The 20437-nt window shown below is 39.2% G+C and overlaps 1 protein-coding gene across 1 annotated transcript in view; it reads right to left on the minus strand.

The window, feature by feature from the left end:
• Window positions 1-3188, minus strand: part of adgrb2 (adhesion G protein-coupled receptor B2) — a 170297-nt gene extending 167109 nt beyond the window's left edge. The window contains exon 1 of the mRNA XM_039605297.1: window positions 2300-3188. Coding sequence (XP_039461231.1) covers window positions 2300-3188 — 889 coding nt within the window. The remainder of the gene's footprint in view (window positions 1-2299) is intronic.
• Between the last annotated feature and the right edge of the window lie 17249 nt (window positions 3189-20437).

Here is a 20437-nt window from a genome sequence, read left to right on the forward strand (position 1 = left end):
TTTATTATCAATAATAAATGAGTCTGTTTTTCTGCAACTGAGACAGATGAGCTGTTACAGAGTAGCAGTTTTACTTTTTCATTTTCAGTTTCATTTTTCTTTTACACAGATGTCGTTCTAAGGCTCAGACACTGCCCTGTTTACTAAAGTCGAAATTCATTTCCTTTGTTCTATTTTTTACTATTTGTTTTCGCCTTAAATTTAAAGTGAGTGTCTGAGTCTCACCACAGCTGACAGTTGAAAGTTGGCAACCATGCATTAAGGCAAAAAGTGGACTGGCATGAAGGAGAAAGCTGGCATTTAAGCTTTGTTTTTCAGTGTCTCTGACTCAGCGAGGGCAAAATTGTTTATCTTTCAGTCGACAGAAAGGGGACAGGAGCAGGAGCAGAGTAAAGGCAAGATTATGGCTGTTACTCTGACAGCACAGTCCTGGATTTACAGTAATTTTAACATTTATGGGTAATTACTGCAAAAGGGAACTGGTGAGAAAAAAATGTTTTCTACAGAAGACCAGGGGTTGAGAACATCCTGCAGGAGTGGACAGTGGCTGGTTGCTAACTAATCTTCTTTTTCTTCTTCTCTGCTCTCTTTAGGGGTCCCCACAGTGGATTGTATGCCTCCATCTAAACCCTATTGCCAACATTTTCCTCTCTCACGCCAACCCTCTTAATGCCCTCCTTTAATACATCATAAATCTTCTCTGTGGTCTTTCTCTTGTCATCCTGCCTGGCTCGCCATATTCAACATTCGTTGCCCAATATATCCACTATCCTGCCTCTGCACATCTCCAAACCTTGGAGATTAAAGGTAGCCTTGTCTCTCTAACTTTAACTCAAAACCTGAGCTGCCCTTCTGATATAGTCATTTCTAATGCTCTCTCTTATGGTCACTGCCACTGAAATACTTAGCATCTCCAGCTTTGCCTCCTGGTGTTTTGGTAGTGCCACCTTCTCCAAACCATACATGTGACTGCTAATCAATATGTCAGCAAAAAACAGTCTCATGGAAGTGACACAAATATAAAGATAAGAGGTCTTTCAGGACATTGCCATAAGTTGGATATCACTGCAACTCTTACAATTAATTAAAAGAGTTGCATTATCAGTTTGACTTTTGGCCAAAACAGTTACATGGCACTTTCTCAAGCAATAGTACATCAGGTCAAGACAAAATGGTAAATGACTCACTTCCTTAATCTCCCTTAAGTATACCCTTTTCTTGCTCTATGAGGTTATAAGATGATAAATGCTCCCCTGCTCATGAAATCCGGAAGACGATAACCTTCCCACTAGCAAGGTAAAAATCTCCCTAGAGCTCTTAGTGTGTGTGTTAGTGTGTTGTTAAAGGAAGGCCAAGCCTAGCAATAACCTGGTTCTAATTATTACTATTCAGACTGCAAACATGCTTATGAGGCACCCAAAGGAAAATTATTATGCAATTATGTGACCTGAAAAGCAAACTCCATCTCTGTATATCACATGCACCTCAATATTGTTCTAATTTAATTACATTAGACTAAATACTCTGGTGGCAGTGATGAAGTGAAATGATTAGAAAGCTTTAGCACAAGTGCTTGTCCATTTCTGTTTGGATTAAGCACTTATCTGTGTTGCTTGCAGGCAGAAAACAGATTTATGCGGATGCACACACGCAAACAAATTTCCATGTGTATTGTGCGTGAAAGGATTGTCTTCTTTGTGTCTAATTCATTGATGTAGAAAAGACGGTTTGCATATTGTCCATTGGTGTCAAATCTGATCTAGTCCTAACATTCTCAGTGGATGGATACACACACACACACACAATACCGTTCAGCATGTAAACTGAAGTCATGGGAGCCCCACCTCTTGGCCACATGGGGGAATCTCTAAAATATAGATCAAAAGGCTGAATTTCTGTCAGGCATTACAAATCTTTTGATGGAAGGTTTAAAGGGCCTCCTTTGAACTGCTTCGTTTTTTAATTAAAGGCCAACATGCAAAAGACAAAATTCAAATAATAAATTCTCTGTCAAGCAGCCAATGTGACCCCCCTCTCGCCACCTCCGCCGCTTCTCGAGGCGCTACAAAAAGGCACAATAACAAACTTTTTTTTCCATTTGTTACTCCGAGTGGATACATAAAATAAACAACTTAGAGTGTTTGGGTCATCTTGCGCCTTGGAGATTTGCTTTATTGCACGTTGTGTTACAAGGCAAAAGTAATTTTCACACAGGGCTGTGTGCTCATGTGTGATGCACTGAAGATAGCATGACCAGCATGAAACTCCACCTCATAAATTACAGTGAAAGGAATCCTACCTTGTCGGACATCTCGGGGCGCTATGGCGATTGCATCATTGGAATGCAGCTCGGTGACGCAACAGTCATCAGGAGCCAGTGACCCGTTACTGAAAGTGTGCGGTGTCTCTGGGAGCAGAGGAACAGGCGGTGCCATAATGTTGTGATTTGGACAAATACAGCCTGTCTGAGTCATCCCACAACCATCCCCATCAGAAACCTCCTGGTCTCCATTGTGATCAGTGCGCAAACACTCCTCGAACCATCGGCAGAGCACACCGCAGGTAAACTGACTGGAGTTTTCGTTGTTAATGAGTAACACCTCTACCAGTCTCAGCTCCAGCAATTCCTTAGATACCTGAGGCTCATCTGCAGCTGGATGTCTCGTTAGACACAGTTGGACAAAGTTCTTATCGAACTGCAGAAAGGAGTAAGGTCCGTCTGAACTGGTGTGGCTGCCACAAAGATCGATGACTTCCTGATCTCTGGCAGTGGCCGTCTGTAAGTGCAGGGGACAGCTTTGATTGGCTAGGTGGTGGTCAAGGGAAAGGAGCATGGGGGAGTGTGTCCTACAAATGACAGGGTGGCGCGTGAAGCGGAGATAGAGGGAGTACTTGGTGGGATCCGGATTTTCCAGAGACCAGGAACAACCCGGTGCCCTGGAGGGAAAAAGCTCCCTTAGGGAGAAAGAGCCATATAGCACCCCAGCTACAAGGCTGGAGCATGGTGAGGACAAAGGCGAGGGGGCCCCCTCTGCCCCGGTGCTGGGGACGCTATCGGCAACCCCATAGGCAGCCTCAGCCAGGGCAGAGAGAGGAGCTAGAGCGAGGGCAGACACGGCAGCCAGGGCCCCAGCCACAGCCAGGAGAGAGGACAGCACAGACAGACACACCCCACCAGCAGTGTTCATCCTATGACATTCGTCCTGCAGGGGGAGAGAAGAGAGAATAGGATGGGTGAGGCGGGGATAGAGAGAGATCTGATTGGACATAAGACATATTAGCGAATATTTTCAAACACAAGCAAACAAACTCAACATGACACGGATAAAAGAGAAAAAGTTCAATATTGTATTTAAAAAAATCACATCAAGCTGAAAATGTTTTGGACAGCTTTCTGCCACGCCTCACAGTAGAATATAAACAACTTCATGGCAGCACTTCTCACTAAGTTCTTCAAACGTACACACACAAGCACCGTCAAAAACACAAACACATCCCTGCTGGGCTGGATTAAAAGGGTTGATGACTTGGCTGTTGAGACATGCACTGTGGGGCCTGCTCTACCCTTTCCTGCTGATATGTGCACACAAACACACAGACAACATCGCGTACACATACACACACCATCGCCTGCTGAGAAGCTCCCCCAAGGCTCTGGCAAACTATTACCATCACCGACACAGTGAGGGTCCGCCAACAGCCTGATTTTGACTCACACAACACACACACACAGCTGACAAAAAAAACTCTATATACAGTGTTTTAGCATTTTGCTTGAAACTACTTCAATAGTCACTATATTTTTGTATTCTCAGTGTGTCGGCTCCATCACCTAAGACTTTCAAGTGGTTCTGCATAATCGTGGTTTGAAGAGGATGTGTGGGAGATGGGAAATGTTTGCACCACTCTACCAATAACCTTATAGCATAATACCTACTTTTTCTTACAAAAAAATATTGCTATGCTTTGAAATTCAACAAATGCCTCAAGGCAACACATACTTTTGCCATAACTTCGTACTGTAAACACATTACAAAACTTTACAAAGCTACTACACAATACCACAAAAACTCATTGATGAATTAAAAAATGAAACTGCAAAGAAAAAAAAAACATTTTCTTTGAATTAATGAGCTGTATATAATTAATATGTTCAGATGCAAAGATGCAGGACTTGGAAAGCCATCTCATGAATGAGGAACTTTCTGGGCTGATGTGCTTTTTTTTCTTAGCTTAATTGATGCATGGTTCTCTTAAGTTCATCCAGCACCATTTCAAATGTGCTGAGGTCTGAACTGGACTTTTGCAGCTGTGCTTGGGATTATTGTCCTGTTTCATGACCTATTGACAGATGGCCTCACATTTGACTCTAGAACAATTTGGTATACAACAGTCATTGGTTGACTCAATGACGGCAAGGTGTCCGGGTCCTGTGGCTGCAAAACAAGCCAACTCATCACCCCTCCACCACAGTGCTTCACAGATGGTATGAGGTGTTTGACCATAATGCACAGCACAGCATTTGGCCGATACCAAAAACAGCACATCAGCACAAATGTGTCCGCTTTGGCGTCATCTATCTAAACGACATTTTTCCATAAGTCTTGTGGTTGGTTCAGATGCAACATGATCCTTTTAGAGGGGAGAGGCTTTCTCCTGGCAACTCTTCAAAACAAGCCATACTTGTCATGTCATAAACTTTAACATCTAACATGTTAACCGAGGCCTGAACATTTCATGTTCTGACTTTGGAGTGAATATTCCTAAGATTTCCACTCTTGGGGGAATTGGCAGCTGTCATGAATGTTTTCCACTTGTGAATAATCCATCTCTTTGTGGAATGATGGACGTCAAATGGTTTGAAACAGGTCTTATAGTCTTTGCAGTCTCTGCAGATGATTAGAAACAATTTTTTTCTCTAAGATCTCTGCTGATGTCTTTCTTCCTTGGCACTGATTTAAAACACACCTGATTGCTCCAAATACCCCCGTGCCAAACCTTCTGCTTTTACAGAGGTGCTCACATTTGCTGAAGATCAGTTAATAAGGTACATTTGATTAGCAGCACCTGGCTGCTACTTACCCTCTTCATTCATATGGAAATAAGGGTGCTATAATTTTTTTCACACTTCTGCATTTGCCTTAATTTCTTATAAAATAGTAAGACACAACTTAGCTCATCTGAGGTTTTATTGACCTGATTTTAAATTTTATTTAAAATTCTCATTTGATTATTTGATGTCAAGTGTATGAGCTCACAAAATGTCATCTTCTTGTGAACCAGCTGAGTGAAAGAGAATAAAAACATCATTCAACATCTTTCTCTTCTCCTCAGCTGTAGTCTTGTTAACTTGCTTGTAGTGGGCCCAAGCTCTTGTTATATAATCCAAATTAAACATTAATGCATAAAAGTGAGAAAAACAGTGGAATTTCTGAAATTCATGGTGTGTTGCAGATGTAAATGAAACGGCAGGTAAATCACATATGTACAACCACAAGGGCATGCCACGTGAGACTGAAATTACATCCTTTTGCACTTACACTGGTTATTTTGGGAGTATTTTTTTTCACACTGACAAGTATGGCTATCTAGAGTGCACTACATAACTATATATTGTACTTGTAATGGTCAACAAGTTCTATACAGCCCATTTCTGACTCTTGGACTGGGAGGGACCACGGATTTTTAACCAGTAGCAAAAGAATATCTTGGTACAAATGCAAATGCTATCTACATAGTGAACATTAACAAAATATCATCAGGTATTGACATTACAAATTCTGTTAAACTGTTTAATTATTAGTGTGACGTGTAGCATGACAGTGCCAATCAGATTACTAAACCTTCCTACCCAAAGACCTACAGTGTTTGTGCGTTTAGAGCAACTCCACTTCCTTTAGGCTCAGATTAGTGAAATGCAGCAGTTACCTGTACTCACAGGATTTATATAAGTCTGATAAGGCCCTCCATCACTGCACATGTAGTCCACAAGATTTTGGTAAGAGGCTTACTTCACCAATGTCAAGAGGTGACTCCCCAGAGTTAGACAGCAAGAGGCACTTACGCTTATAGGTGTGAGATTTTAATGAGGGCCAAACAAAAGACAACGAGAAAGATGGAGGAGGAGGAGATGTTGAAGTAAGAAGTGCATTAAAGTTAAAGCCATTATACAACAACAGGGGAAATATGTATACAATTTGCATCACTTAACATGAAAAATAAATAATCCCCTTTGGGGTGGGGGGAAGCATTCTGTTGATGCTAACTCAGAGTGATGTACAGTGCATAAAATACTGTCATGCTCAAGGACAGCTGACCTACACACAATTTTCTGGACGATAAATCTGCTTCACCGGGGTCACGGGAAGGTCTCCGAAACCAGTATGTCACCCTGTTGTGCGGTGAGGAGCACAGGAAAGATTCATTTTCTTTAAAAATGTCACATATGTAAGTGATGAAAAAAAAGAAAAAAGTGTTAATTCTTTTTTTAATGTTTGTTTTTGTTAAAGACAGCAACCAGAGACATGTTGCTAAAGCAAAAACACACGCATATATAACATATGAGCAATTGTACACAGAATATTCATTGTAGGCCTCCATTTGCAAACAGCACACCACTCAAAGGCACCGTACTTCTGTTCCCTTATCAGGCAGTGTTTACTCTGGGAGGAGCTGGTAGTCGTGTGGGACAAGTAACCATAGCAACATTATGATGATATTATGTTTTTTTTCCCTTTCTCCCTTTCATCTTAGTCTCGTGTTACTATTTGGACTGGGTGTTTCTTCTACCACATTCTCACCTTGATTCCCCGCCCCCCACACATATTATGAATGATCCAAAGAGCTTTCAAACAGCACTAGTGCGAGCTATAGAGACAAATGCATTGCACAGTGGGGGGAAAGGTGGAAGGAATGTAGCATCTTGTGAAATCTGCTCAAGGACATGATGCTGTCTGGCATATGACGGGGTTAGAGTCTGTCACCCGTCTGTTACAGACTCTCCTACTTAAAATAAATAAAAAATAAACACACGGAATGAGATAATATCTGTACAATCTGCACAGGGGACACAGGCCCTGTGAAAAAACATGTCACTTAGCTGTATGAATATGATGAATTATCTATATGACAAACTTCTTATATTTTTTTTCTGTTCTGTACTGAAGGGAATGATGTGCCCTATGCTATATATCAGTAAATACAGACTTTTGCATTGTTTCATTTATGTGCCAAAAATCAAAGTGTCTCCTGTAACAGACTGAACAAAAGTGAGGGTAGAGATAGTCCAAACCATGCATAGGTTAAGAAAAAAAAATACACACATTTTACGGATGAAAAGAAGTCAAAAGCGTTAAGCAAATTGTTTTTGGGACAATGAGCAATGAATATTCATAGAGCCACAGTCTGTGCTGGAGTAGGCCCTAAAGTGCTGTCTTCATGAGGCCATTCTGTCCCACTTCACTCTAAAACAGCACTTTACTATGGGCATCCATAAATATTCATTAGCTTTGATGTCTTCCTTCCCCCTTCCACCTTGACATTAATGTTATCACCAAGGATGGCAAAATATGTATATCCCTCACTCCCCGTCTCACCATCCTCTCCCGCTCCTCTTGGCTCTGTCGTTATTCTTTAATGCCGTGCAAGTGACAATATGACTCATCTGATTTTTGTCCTCACCATAAAACATCTGCAAGACAGAACAGTGCTGGGGCACTAGTTTTGAAATAATATCACAGCACTAAAAAGTATCGCTGTCCTTGACTGGGATTATTATTTCACAGAGTGCTTTAAAGCATCATTAATGACAGATCAAAAATGGGTCTTTTGTCCTCGACAGTAGAGGACTGAATGTAGTTTAGGGGAAACATATACTTTGGTTCAAGAAAAAAAAAGATTTTAATGCTTTTTTATGCGTTCTTGCCCTGGAACTTAAAAAAGGGACCTTATATATATTTAGCATTTGAATTCACTCTAGCATGAAAAAGAATTTGCATCTATTCGTTTTACACAGCAGGATCCTTTCCCCATGATGACAAAAGGAGATATTAATGATCACCAGTTGTATTATTCCCCATACACTTGTCTCTAAAAACCTCCCCTCTGTCTCCAGAAAAGCTTGCCTGACTTATAAACTTGCATTGAACTGTTGCTGAGCCATGCTGTGAAACCACAAGGCAAAACACCCTGAATGACTGAATTATAAAATAATCTCTGTTTAAGAATCATACTTTGAAAACCAAAATGCGCTGGTACTGTCGACATTTTTGTGTGCAGCGTAAACTTTAGCTGAACCAACACTTACAACAGAATAATATAATATGTTTCACACGTCTTACCTCTATCAATACAGATGGAATAGTAACAGTCTCTTAAAGTAAGTGATGGAGAAAATTATTTTAAAGCATAAAGAAATGTAGCTAATTAAAAATCTAAACATTACTTAAAGTAAAAAGTCAACTTTTTAACTTCTCACACCTTCTAATCAATTCAATTGAACTCAATTTTATTTACACAGCACCAAATCACAACAACAGTTGCCTCAAGGCGCTTTATATTGTAAGGTAGACCCTACATTAATACATACAGAGAAAAACCCAACAATCATATGACCCCCTATGAGCAAGTACTTTGGGGACAGTGGGAGGGAAAAACTCCCTTTTAACTCCCTGTTGGCACAACGATCATAATAAAAAGATGACTTTTTCTTTTCTTTAAGAACCAAGCAAAACATTGATACAGGTTATGAAGCAATCAACGCTGCTTTGTTTAAAAAAAAGAAAAAAATCCCACCACACCCATACACCAGAACTAACCAATCATGTCACTATTGTATGACAAAAAAAAATCTATTGCCTGTTTAAAGATTCGATGTGTTCCACTTAGTATCAGTTTCTCCCATTGAGGCAACATGTAAAACTAATGGATATGTTTGGCCTGAGGTCCTCAGTGGAGTAGCCTCAAGCTTCAATTCTTTCAGTTTGGATAGTGAGTCTACAGAAAACCTGCTTATCGCATATTCAGCAGGCATTTCTTCAGGCAGTAATGCACAATAAACCTAGTCATCAGTGCTAATTGAAAGCCATACACTAGTGCAAAAAAGAAAAAAAGAATGGTCATTACTCAGAAAAGCTAAATGTACTGTGTGCCTAAGCCTTTAAGGTTCCAATCATAAATCACTGCGAGCTGAAGTCCAGCCAAGAACCTTTGTTGCATATGATTTCCCATGTCTCCCTTTCTCCCCTCAAATCCTGTCAAGTCTCTAGTTTTTCAAGCGTTTTAAAGTGCAAGCACAAAATGCACAAAATTACGTAAGAAAAAGAGCTTAAACCGAGACATGAAAACAAGCTGTGAGGTGTCACCCTTTAAGTTGACATAATACTTTTTTACAGTTATTTTTTGCCTTCATTTAGATTTCTGCTAAATGTGTGATTAACTAAGGTCCACCTGTTGATCATGCATAGCCAACAGGTGGACCTTACCTATAGTTAGTTGTATAATTTGTTGGACAAAGAAATACATTTTGTAATTTTACATCTGTACACCACCAAACTGGATTTTATATCAAACGTGCAAAGTTTCTGCTTTAATTTAAAGGCTTTAGCTAAAGTTAAAGTAACAGTTAGATCCAATATTAATAATCTGTTTAGTTCATTAGTTGCTAATTTTGCTAAGGAAGTGGCATGCTAAGTGCTTGCTAAGTGCTGCTGGCTTTTAGATCCTTTCACTGAGAATAGCTTCTTGTTGTGCTAAAATTGATGCCACAATAGCAATGAAGCCCCGCAGTTAAGTTGTGTGCTAGGAAACTGACACACTGAGCTCAAAGTTCTAAATCTCCACAGAGCTGAGGGGCAGCAGAGCTCCGTAATAATCCCCCCTCTTCATTGTGACTCTGTGCATCTGTCCCTAAAAGTGACTCATCTTATTTCATACATAGCTACTTGATCCAACAGTAGTGAGAATATGTTCCCAACTTTTGAACTGGGACATTATCAGGCAACAGAGAGACCTGGATAACAAAACTAGACTATACTATGTAGCATGAGTAGCATATTTGTTACGTTGTAAGGATTGTTGCAACACATGAGCTGTTATCTGCATATTTGACACATATCATCATAAGAGACATGAAGATTTCTAACAGAGTATGTTTTAACCCAAATGAGATCCTTTTCCTGACAGTGAACAAATGGATTGGTTACCTTAACTGCAAATGAAATAACTTTGTTGAGTCTAAAAAACAGGTTATTGGATAGAAAGCAAACACCAGTCTCCAGAGTATAAGTCTTCCATTCTACCTCATCTTCCCCAATAAACACATTCCCATGTAGACTCTTCTCTTAATATTATCCCCCCTAATATAATACTTCTGCTTTCACTTCAGAGAGCCTGAAGGCTAACAACTATAGCTACTATTCTATGACAGCAGCTGTCTAAAATGGACATTAGTGTACATGCTAACTTTAATGAGGCTTTTCCCATAAAAAAGATAATCTTGCACTAAACCACAAAAACCTTTCAGTAAACTTTTTTGTTCTTGCAGAATGATAGAGTGAAATAGCTTTTGGGCAACTGAATATCCCTGGATATGGTGCCTGTGTTTAGGGAGTTCTGATAAAGCATCACGACACCCCCGTCTTTTTGTCATGTCCCTCACACTCCATTTCTCTGCCTCCACCCATTCTTTAGTGCATACATCTAAGTGCACTCTGGTAGAGAATGGTATTGTCAGATTTATTGATGTAGCGTATCTCTCTCATTTGCAACCCTCAGCAGAGATCAGCACGTGCCCTTTATATGAGCCCACACAAACACACACAAAACGCCGATGCTCGATAAATAATCCATATGACGTTCACACACACATACACGGGCGCCACACCCATTTGAACGCTAACTCGATACTATCAAAAATTGAAGTCTGTATCCTTGTGCGAAGTGTTTGGAGTCTCTCTCTGTACTTCTGATTAACAAGTCATGAAAAATTCCTCTTTCTCTCTCTGGCCTCCAGCATCAAATTCTCAACTCTGTCCCTTCTCATCTTTACTTTCAGCCCCTTAGAAATCTCAGCCTTCCTCAAAGTCAAACTTAATTTATTTACCCGCATAGCCACACATCCGTGCTTGCTCCGTTTAAAGTCCTTTATCTGGATAAGATCTTCTGTCTGTAAAGGAATATGAAGAACTAATGTTGTTAATCTGATTTATTCGGGCTGACATTTTAGAAGTCAGTATTCTGTTCGTCCTTTTATCAAACTTGCTCCAGCACACCATCAAGTCAGTGCTTTTCACTTTGCCTTATCAGTTATTCACAAATGGCAGGCAAGCTGAGTGGATCTCATGCTGTGAAAAGAGACAGCAGTACTACACCCCTTGATCACACAAAAGGGCACTTTGTCTTTCAGCTATGGATATGCTACATACACAAGCACAAGCACACCAATGCGCCTATATATATTCATGGATCCAGCTTAACATGTGACATGTGTGCTGATTGAAGAACAAGGCGTAAATCATAAGTGTGCGATGAAACTGAGTAACGAACTGATTTATCAATCGTGAAGGGAGTGGATCAACAGGGAACCTACGCGGGCATCGAAGGGAAGTAGTTCACATGTTTCAAAGCATGTTTACGGAATTATTTATGAGTGTAGCTTCGATCTGAATGCAAAAAATTACCAACGAACATTATAGTACAGATTAAGTCACTTAAACAGCTTAACTTAAGAATTCTAGTTCATGAAAGAACTAGAATTCTTTCTTCAATGATTCTAGATAGATTCACATAGTCTTAATATCAAGTTTGGGATATCGCATCTTTAAAGTTGTGACTCCAACAACAAGAGCACCGCACGGCAGCACCCAGACAGTGTTCAGGTCTCACACAGCAGACTCACTTTGTAGTTTATCTTTGAAGATCGAAAGCGTTTGGCACATTTTTTAATAACTTTACAGATAGCTCTGCAAGATGAAAGTGAAATATTTTGCCAGCAAGTCTTACGCAATCACCCAGTGATTAATGTTGTGGAGCAAAAAAAAAAAAAAAACCCTCTACAACTGCAAAAACAAGCTGGCCAACTAACACCCACTGCACCACATAGCAAAGTCTACTCGGATCAGGCAAAGAAAAGAAATCCATCCATAGTTACATCACAAAGGCCCTGTGAAACCATCCGCAGAGTTATGGATAATGATGAGCAGCCTCTGTTCTGCTAGTGACATTTTACATTGTTTTGTTCATCATCTCGCATATTCGTTTTATTATAGTCATGCAGACTCAGGACTGTGACAGTCTTTCAAATTTGTATCGTTAAATTCCACAAACCTGCATACTCCTTTTCAGACCGTGACCTTCATCAAAACCATTTAGCTTAACTGCCAGTTGTTGTGCATATTGTGCATATGATGAATGGTTTGGAACAAACAGCTTAGTTGTGATTAAAAACCTGAAACTAAAGTACACTATGTGATTTACCGAATCTGAAATAGCTTTTAAATCAACTCTGAATCGAACTGTTGTACCAATCATCAGTGATATCGGTGATTTTCCCTTTTAATACCGATATTAATTCTTCAATATACCACTAACAAATGACTGTTCAGCAGAGAACAGATGGCTTAAGTCTCTGAAGATGCTCTAACATCACACTTTCCTGTAAATGAAGGTGAAGGGCTAACAGAGAGGTAAAGAGGCAGGTTAATTGTAGCCGAACCTGAGAGGAGTAAATGACCACACATTAGGAAATTACTCCTAGAATGGATTTACACTGAATTATTGTCAATATCGCCATATATGGTCCCGAATCTACAGAAGGCAAATAATTATAACATGGGATTTACTCTGTCAGTGAAAAGTAACTTCCCACTGTAGCAATTTCATACTCTGTGTATGAGCTATGAGTATGGGCACTGATTAAATGACCACCACTACTTTAATTATCTGTAGTAAATAAGCAAACACAATAAATGACAATGACACTGGTAATGTAATATTGCGGTAAGTAGATTGTGCACTGATGTGATGTTCTAAGAAAAACTGAAAGTCATTTGTCAAACTCTAATTTAGTAACACTTAAAGCAAAAGCATTTCTCAATACACTCAGTGGGGAAGATGTAAGCCAATTATTACATGGTCTCATACCCTTTAAAAAGCACTTTAATGGCATGTAGCATTTATTCAATGTGTTCCAAACCTGAATTTCAATATTGATTGATGTTACTTTTGCGGGCAGATATTGATAATGAGACCCATTAATTTCACATGAGTGAGTAAACAGTTGTTGGAGCTAAGGATAAGAAAATTGATGAAATGGAAAGTATGGTGCGGGAAGGTAATTTTTCCTTTTTTTTTTCTTTCTTTTGCAACCCTGGAAGTCTGAGAGAAAGACTAATAGATCACAAGCAAAGTGTTGCAGTTTATCCATTTCATAACATTAACATGCAGGTTTGGTGAAAGCATATTACACACAGCCATTCTCGTAGCCATTTGTGAAACAGTTACGACTTTTAATCTACTGATACATTTTTGACTTTTTCCATTTTTATTTCATGTTCCTGCACACAAATTTCCGAGCTTCATTTATTTTCATCTGCCTCAACACAATTTTTTATCTGCAGTTTTGTCTCCATGAAATGAATATTTTTCACGTTTAAACGATGAAAAACTCGACATTTTGGGGGGCTGGAGGGAATTGCGGGGGAAGGAAACATTCATTGTCGCTGACGCTCACAGATCGCAGTTTGACTCCTACATAAGAGATTTATTTTATTAATAATCATTAAAAACTACTTAGTTAGGCTAAAACAATAAAAAGCAACTCAGACAGGTTTAGAAAGAAATGGTTTGGGTATAAATATAACAGTTGTCACCTTTTTCAAAGATCATGTGTTTTGGTTATGAGTATCATGCGGCTCCTCTGAAATGTCGGGACAACATACACTGATCAGGTATAACATTATGACCGCCTGCTTAATATTGCGTTGGTCCCCCTGTTGCTACTAACACACCCTGACCCAAACCAAGATATTAGCAACAGGTCCTTTAAGTTCTTGAATTTGTGAGGTGAGGCCTCCATTGATCGAACTTGTTTGTCCAACCCAAAGATGTTCCATCGGATTTGGAGGCTAAATCAACATCTCAACCTTTGTGTTGTGCTTTTGGCAGTGGGCAGGTGGACTGGTCTGCGGCTATGTAGACCAATGTGAAAGAAATTGTATACCGATGCCTTTCTATCAGAACCAGCACTGTGTATTTTGGTTATCCAAGCTGTTGGATGTAGCCTTCACTCCCCACGTACATAAATGACCCAGTGGTCTCGCCATCACAATTTGGCTCTTGTCAAACCCACTTAAATCCTTGCATTTGCCCATTTTCCGTATTACTTTTTTGTGACTAGTTCATATTTTGCCATGAGACAGTTGCGTAATGTCACCAAATAAAGCTTTTGTTTACTGATAAAACTTGCTTTAGGCATGAGTTAACAAAACTACCTAAGGTTAAACGTCTCAGAGTTCAAACAGCCAACAGGCTGATGCAACCAGTCAATCTGAGCTGCTGCTGAAAAGCTGAGCTAAAGATTGTCTCCGAGAAATCTTCTTCAATCAGCACAAAAAAATGAAAAAATCAAGCTTTTATCTAGTATATTGTTGCACAGCTTACATCTGCTAGACATACAGTCAAATGAAAAAAGTGACATGTAATTAATGAGTAAAGAAAACCAAAGCTACCATGTCACGTGTAGACAAGGTTGCATGACAGTGACAGACGTGACATACCCGACTCTTCCCACTCTAAATTTCAAGAGTTTCCTGCAGCACATCAGTTCCCGTCTGCTTCACATTTAACATGACCCTGCGACTAATTACCAGGGAAGCTCAAGGCAGCAATATTCCTGCTATGATACATTAATGCTTTACTGTACAAAACCTTGCCTGCCTTTAATTGTAGCAGTTCTCTGATAGCATGATTTAGCAGATTATAAATTTACACATACTGAAGCGTGTGTCAGGTTTGCCTCAAAACACCCACTCAAACATCTCTACCCCCTTGACCTTGTTGCCATGGTGGGGAAAACAGCCTAAATGTCACCATCTGCTGAGTGTTTGGACAGGATCGGATGGAACAGACACGTGAACGCAGTGTGATTATATTTAAAATGAGAGTGAAGCAGACCATGTATTTAGGCAGACAACTCACTGCTATGTGCATATATAGATCTGAATAAATCAACGAGTCTGTGTATGTGTGATGTGGGATGTACAATAAGGAGTTTGGAAAAATGCCTTGTAGTATTGTGGTGGGCCTAGAGGGAATCTAGGTTTTATTGTGCAATAGAGGTTCACAGACTGAGGAAGACGGGGATCGGCTTCCCTCTACAGCATATTCCTGCCAACAGATCAGCTTACACCAGCTTTTTCTTTTCTTTTTTTTTTTTCAAGGAAACAAGAATATATGGTACAGAGAAAGCCAGAGAATGAGGGAAAAAAGCAAATGAAGGAGACAGAAACAGAGACAGAATACTTGGACTGAAACATTTGTTATATAAAGTCTGAAGAAAGCTGAAGGAAAATGGAAAAACACAAATTCCTCAATGATGCACTATAGTTAAGAAAGGAAAGTCATTTTTGGAAACAGGAAATCCTTTGTGAAATCAATAATGATATGATATTGTTTACTGAGCTTAAAATAAACTGCTTGCTTTGTCTTGCTCTCTCTTTTCATGGGCAACACTACAGCTGCCTCTTCAGTCTAGCAATCCACACATCTTTGGAAGTTTTTGACCTCCATACATGATCCCCTGTTTACTCTGCCAGCAGCTCATTCCTCTTAACTCATTTTTTTGCCTTCCGAAGGGTTAATTGTGCATAAGATTTGCAGATATTAAAGGTTACACAAGGTTAAAGTGAAATCTTGCAAGCAAATGATTAGTTTTAAGGCGAAAATATTTATATTGAAAATATTGATTGCCGCATGCAAATGGAGACATCTGCGCGTCGGCCCAATTTCCCCACAGCAGAGCTAATAGCAAATTTGATCTGGGACTAAAAGATTGAAAATACCAAACACCACTTCCCATGAAAACCAGAGGCATCGTAATGGGATCTAAAAGGCATTAAAGAAGCTTTAAAGTTCCAAGACTCATTGATTGGAAAAAGGGGGAAAAAAGCTGCTCATTGAAAAATAAAATTAAAAAGTCACACACGGAGCAATAGTGTACTTAATGTAATTGTGGCATCGGGGTGAAAGATAATAGGCAGCTAGAGCTAAATTTATTGTCGATGTCAACAGAAATGTTACAGCAGAAGGAGAGAAATGAAGTGAAAAGGGCAAGGCGGTGTGTGTGTGTGTGTGTGTGTGTGTGTGTGTGTGTGTGTGTGTGTGTGTGTGTGTGTGTGCGCCCCTGTGTGATTGCGCGTGTCTCAGTGCATGTTTGACAGGTTTTGTAAGCCGTTCAAGGTTACATTTATTTGTCGGTGTGTATTCTTGTGCACGTGCAGGTGTGAACTGATGGAAAAAGCATCCTTCAGGCAGGCATATTTGTCTTCTTCAGACTATCTACAAAGAAGGAACACGTGTTTTGTGCGCTGAGTACTTTGAATGTAAATCATAACATCAGAAGGGGAACAGTATGCTACATTCATATGCATTAAGATGCACACACATTGATGGTCTGGTGCATGTTTGATTATAGTTTCTACTGAACATATCCTCAGGCCTCCCCTGCTTGCACGAGAATACAAAAGCGGTCACATGAAAGTGTTTACTTGTACAGATATGCAGATTAGTTATGGTTTGCACCTCTCAAAAGTGGCTAGTTTTCCATTCACAGTACATCTCTAAAGTGTCTAAAGTGGTGGAATATATATATATATGCTGTGCTAATAAAAATATGCTGACCAGCAATTTGGGATAATTCAAAACACCAAATGCTATTAGGTAACAAGCTCAGAGCAGTCAAAGCTTATTAATGTGTTTTTGTCTGGGTGTGTGTTTGTGTGTGTGTGTTACTGCGGAGGTGGTGGTTACAGTTATCCCCCAATCTTTTCTCTTTATGTAACATCTCTTCCCTCTCTAGCTGCAGTAGAGCAGATCAGGCTCTCCCTCTCTCTTTGAAGTGTTGCCAAGCATGGTATTTATTTCATTATCTCCTCGCTCTCTCTCTCTATTTCCTCTCCTTGCTTTTAGGGCTCGGTATCAAGGAGAAGACAGGAATCCAGACCGAAACAGCTGACGCTGCAGGTACAAGCCTACAACTCTGGTCCGTGTGTTTGTGTTTGTGTGTTGTTCATGTCTTTATGTGGACAATGTGTCCTTCACAAGGAATGTAATTCTGCAGAGAGAGGCTATAAAGACTAGTCTTTTTCTCTACACAGGGAGTCTGCATGGTCAAGACTCAAGGTTTAATTACTCATTTTGTTCTTGCATGCAAAGGATAAATGTCACAGGTCCAGATATCTACATGTCTGTAGTTTGTATTTACACATACTTATACATACTTACTTTGAATGAGTAAACAAGTGGGTGAGCTTTAAATGCTCATTCTCATTCACCAGTGCTGATGTAAGTGAGAAGAACTGTACAGTGTCTTTGCAATAGATGAATGGTAAAGAATTATTTAAACAAAATAAATATAAGTAGACGATAACCCCAAAAAAACAACAGGAACTTAAATGTCTATTGAACCTTGTTGCCGTGAGTTTTTGTTGTGGGTTTACTTTACTAGAGCTCTCTGCATCTTGAATTTTCTTCTTCATGCAATTACAATATTCCTGTGAGGTTATCAACCAAATTCTTGCTTCAAAAAGCACATAACTTCTTGTTGAGTAAACAAATATTTTTAGCATCAGTAACATAAAACTTTGCCTTTACAATTTTTGGCTGCTCCCTTATTCCCCACAGCAGATGGATCTGCATATTTGGTTTGGCACAGATTTTTATACCAGATGCAGTCCTCCTATTTATCCAGGATTGGGACCAACAGGAGTTGTACGCTGGCTTGTTACCCAACCACACAAAATTGGGCTTATGTTTCCTCCTAGTTGCAAACCAGGGACAATTGGGTTGTAAGGTGAATGTGCTGACTTTTATGCTATAGAAAAACATTATATTCTGGTTAACTTTCTGTGTGCTCTTCATTTTATTTCATCACGATTTCATCACCAGGCCACCCAGTTCACACTTAGGAGGAAACTCCAACCTAATCTCATGTGGAGATGATGGGTAGAGTGGGTTGACAAGCTATAATCATAGTGTTCCGTCTAACTTTTTATACTTTTATTCTTTTTCTTCTTGAACAGTGTTCTTTTTATTGCATGTTTTTTGAAATAATGTTATTATTTATGATTATGCTTATCTTTTTTATTTGTTATTTATATTTCTTGCCCAGTAGTCCGGTGGAAAACCCACATTTTCATTGTATATGTACAAATACAATAATAGGACACGTAAATAAGTATGTAACAAGAAAAGTCAAGCTGCCAGAGCTCTTTCAAAGTCAACAACAGTTACATGCTGAAAATCTCAAAAAATATTGAGTTATGCATTGGCATTTTGATTTTGATTTTGTATGTCTGCATGTATTTTCTTATTTTACAGTGCACAAATTGCTTTTTGCAGTTTCCTGCTTTAAATGTAAGGGACAAAGCAGAAAGGTAGAAAAGAAGTTGTGCAAACATTACTTAAAAATGCAGAATTAGCTAACTAAATGCTGTGGTGATGTAAAATTGCAAATATGAAACCAATGTTTAATTAGTCAGAAGTTAGTAAGAAGAATGCCAAGTAAGAATGCCAAAAATGGACACAGCGAATGGGAAAACTCCAGAGCTTTTCAGAGCCTCATTAAAAGCCATTTTACACAAAAAACATTTTGATACAAAACAGTAGCAACAGTCTCCCACGCTGTAATTTAGCAACAAAATAACATTAAAGCCCTATTAGTGCAGAAAAGAAATATGAGTCAACCCCAACAACAGGAACAGTTAGATATGACAAAAGTCCAAGAATTTATTAATTACACTGGTCTGAAAGTAACAGGTAAGTTCAGGTTAGACTAAAGGAACTAAGAACAAGTATCTTGTCCTACTTCTCAAGAGAAGAAGCATGGAGACATAAGTCCTGTCATGAAAGCTGCAAAAGTTACTACATGCAAATAATTGTCATCCATATTTGCAACCCAAACACGTGACATGACGTGACCACTTGCATACATAAGTTACACCAGCAGGGGGAGATAATATATTTAAACCAAAGAAGTCACTAGTGACTGATGAAGGTATGACCTACAGTCCAGGGTACTATGCAACAAATGATTTACCTGGGTAGCTAATATGTATTTACACGTAAATGTGTTAATAATGGACATTTAAACGCTTTTGTTTTAAATATCTCCCTCTGCTGGTACTGCAGGCTTACTGCAACTTCTGCATGCGTGTCCATTACATACTTTGGAGAGGCAAAACATGAAATGGATACGGTGGACTAGTGTGTCTATTACATGCTTTGCCGTGATACTGGGTTGGTATGTGGTCTTGCTAGCAACATTAGCACATTAACTACTGTTTTGCTGCCATTTCTTAAGGTGAATAAAATACTATGAAAAAGAAGAGTTGTAACACAGATGTGTGTTTGCTAACTACACTCTCATACAGTATGATAGCTGATAGCCTTTATAAAAACATGAACGGTCAAGTTGCAGAAGATACTTGAGAAAGGACTAATAAAAGCCAACTAATAAAAATAAAGCTGTCATGTCTTTAGGAGCTTTTTTAAATTTTAGTCATCTGACGTCTTTCAAGTACTGTAAATAAAGCTGCAGTGTTTGATTTTGCCAAAACATAACAGATATGAGCGTAGCAGCTGTCATGCTCGTCTAAAGGAATGACTCAAATTAAGTCAGATCAAGACAAGCACTTATAGGTTCACCACTACACCCAAATTTAATTCCCACCTTCAAGGTTTCAATTTTTTGGGGGGCAGAGCTGCGATTGAAAAAAAAAAGAATCCACGCAACAGTCTTGACAGTCTGATGTAAATGAGAGCCTATAAAAATATTGTAATTGTTTGACACGTCATTACTGCCAGGCGAAAGCCTTGATATTAAAAATCTCGGTTTTCATATTTTTTTATTTTTATTCAAGGATTACGTGCTTCTCTGCTTGTTTGAGGAAATAGCCACTGGGTTTAAGACACCTTTTCAAATCTAATTAATAAAGTGGAACTTTATACCTTAGCTGTTTATACCTTAGCTGTTGAAAAGCTGGCATTTTGGGGTCATGTTTTTTCACTCTTTTGTTTTTCCAAAGAAGACTGATTTAAATTCTCTCTAAATAAGGAAAAGTCTGGGGCTGATGTGTATGTCTGCAGCTGTTTATCGAATTTAGGTTACACTCTAGTTGGTTCTGGCAAAGGAAAATCTCCTCTTTAAAATTTAAAATTATAA

This window comes from Oreochromis aureus, linkage group 22 (genome assembly GCF_013358895.1).
Source record: "Oreochromis aureus strain Israel breed Guangdong linkage group 22, ZZ_aureus, whole genome shotgun sequence".
In the NCBI taxonomy this organism is placed as follows: Eukaryota; Metazoa; Chordata; class Actinopteri; order Cichliformes; family Cichlidae; genus Oreochromis; species Oreochromis aureus.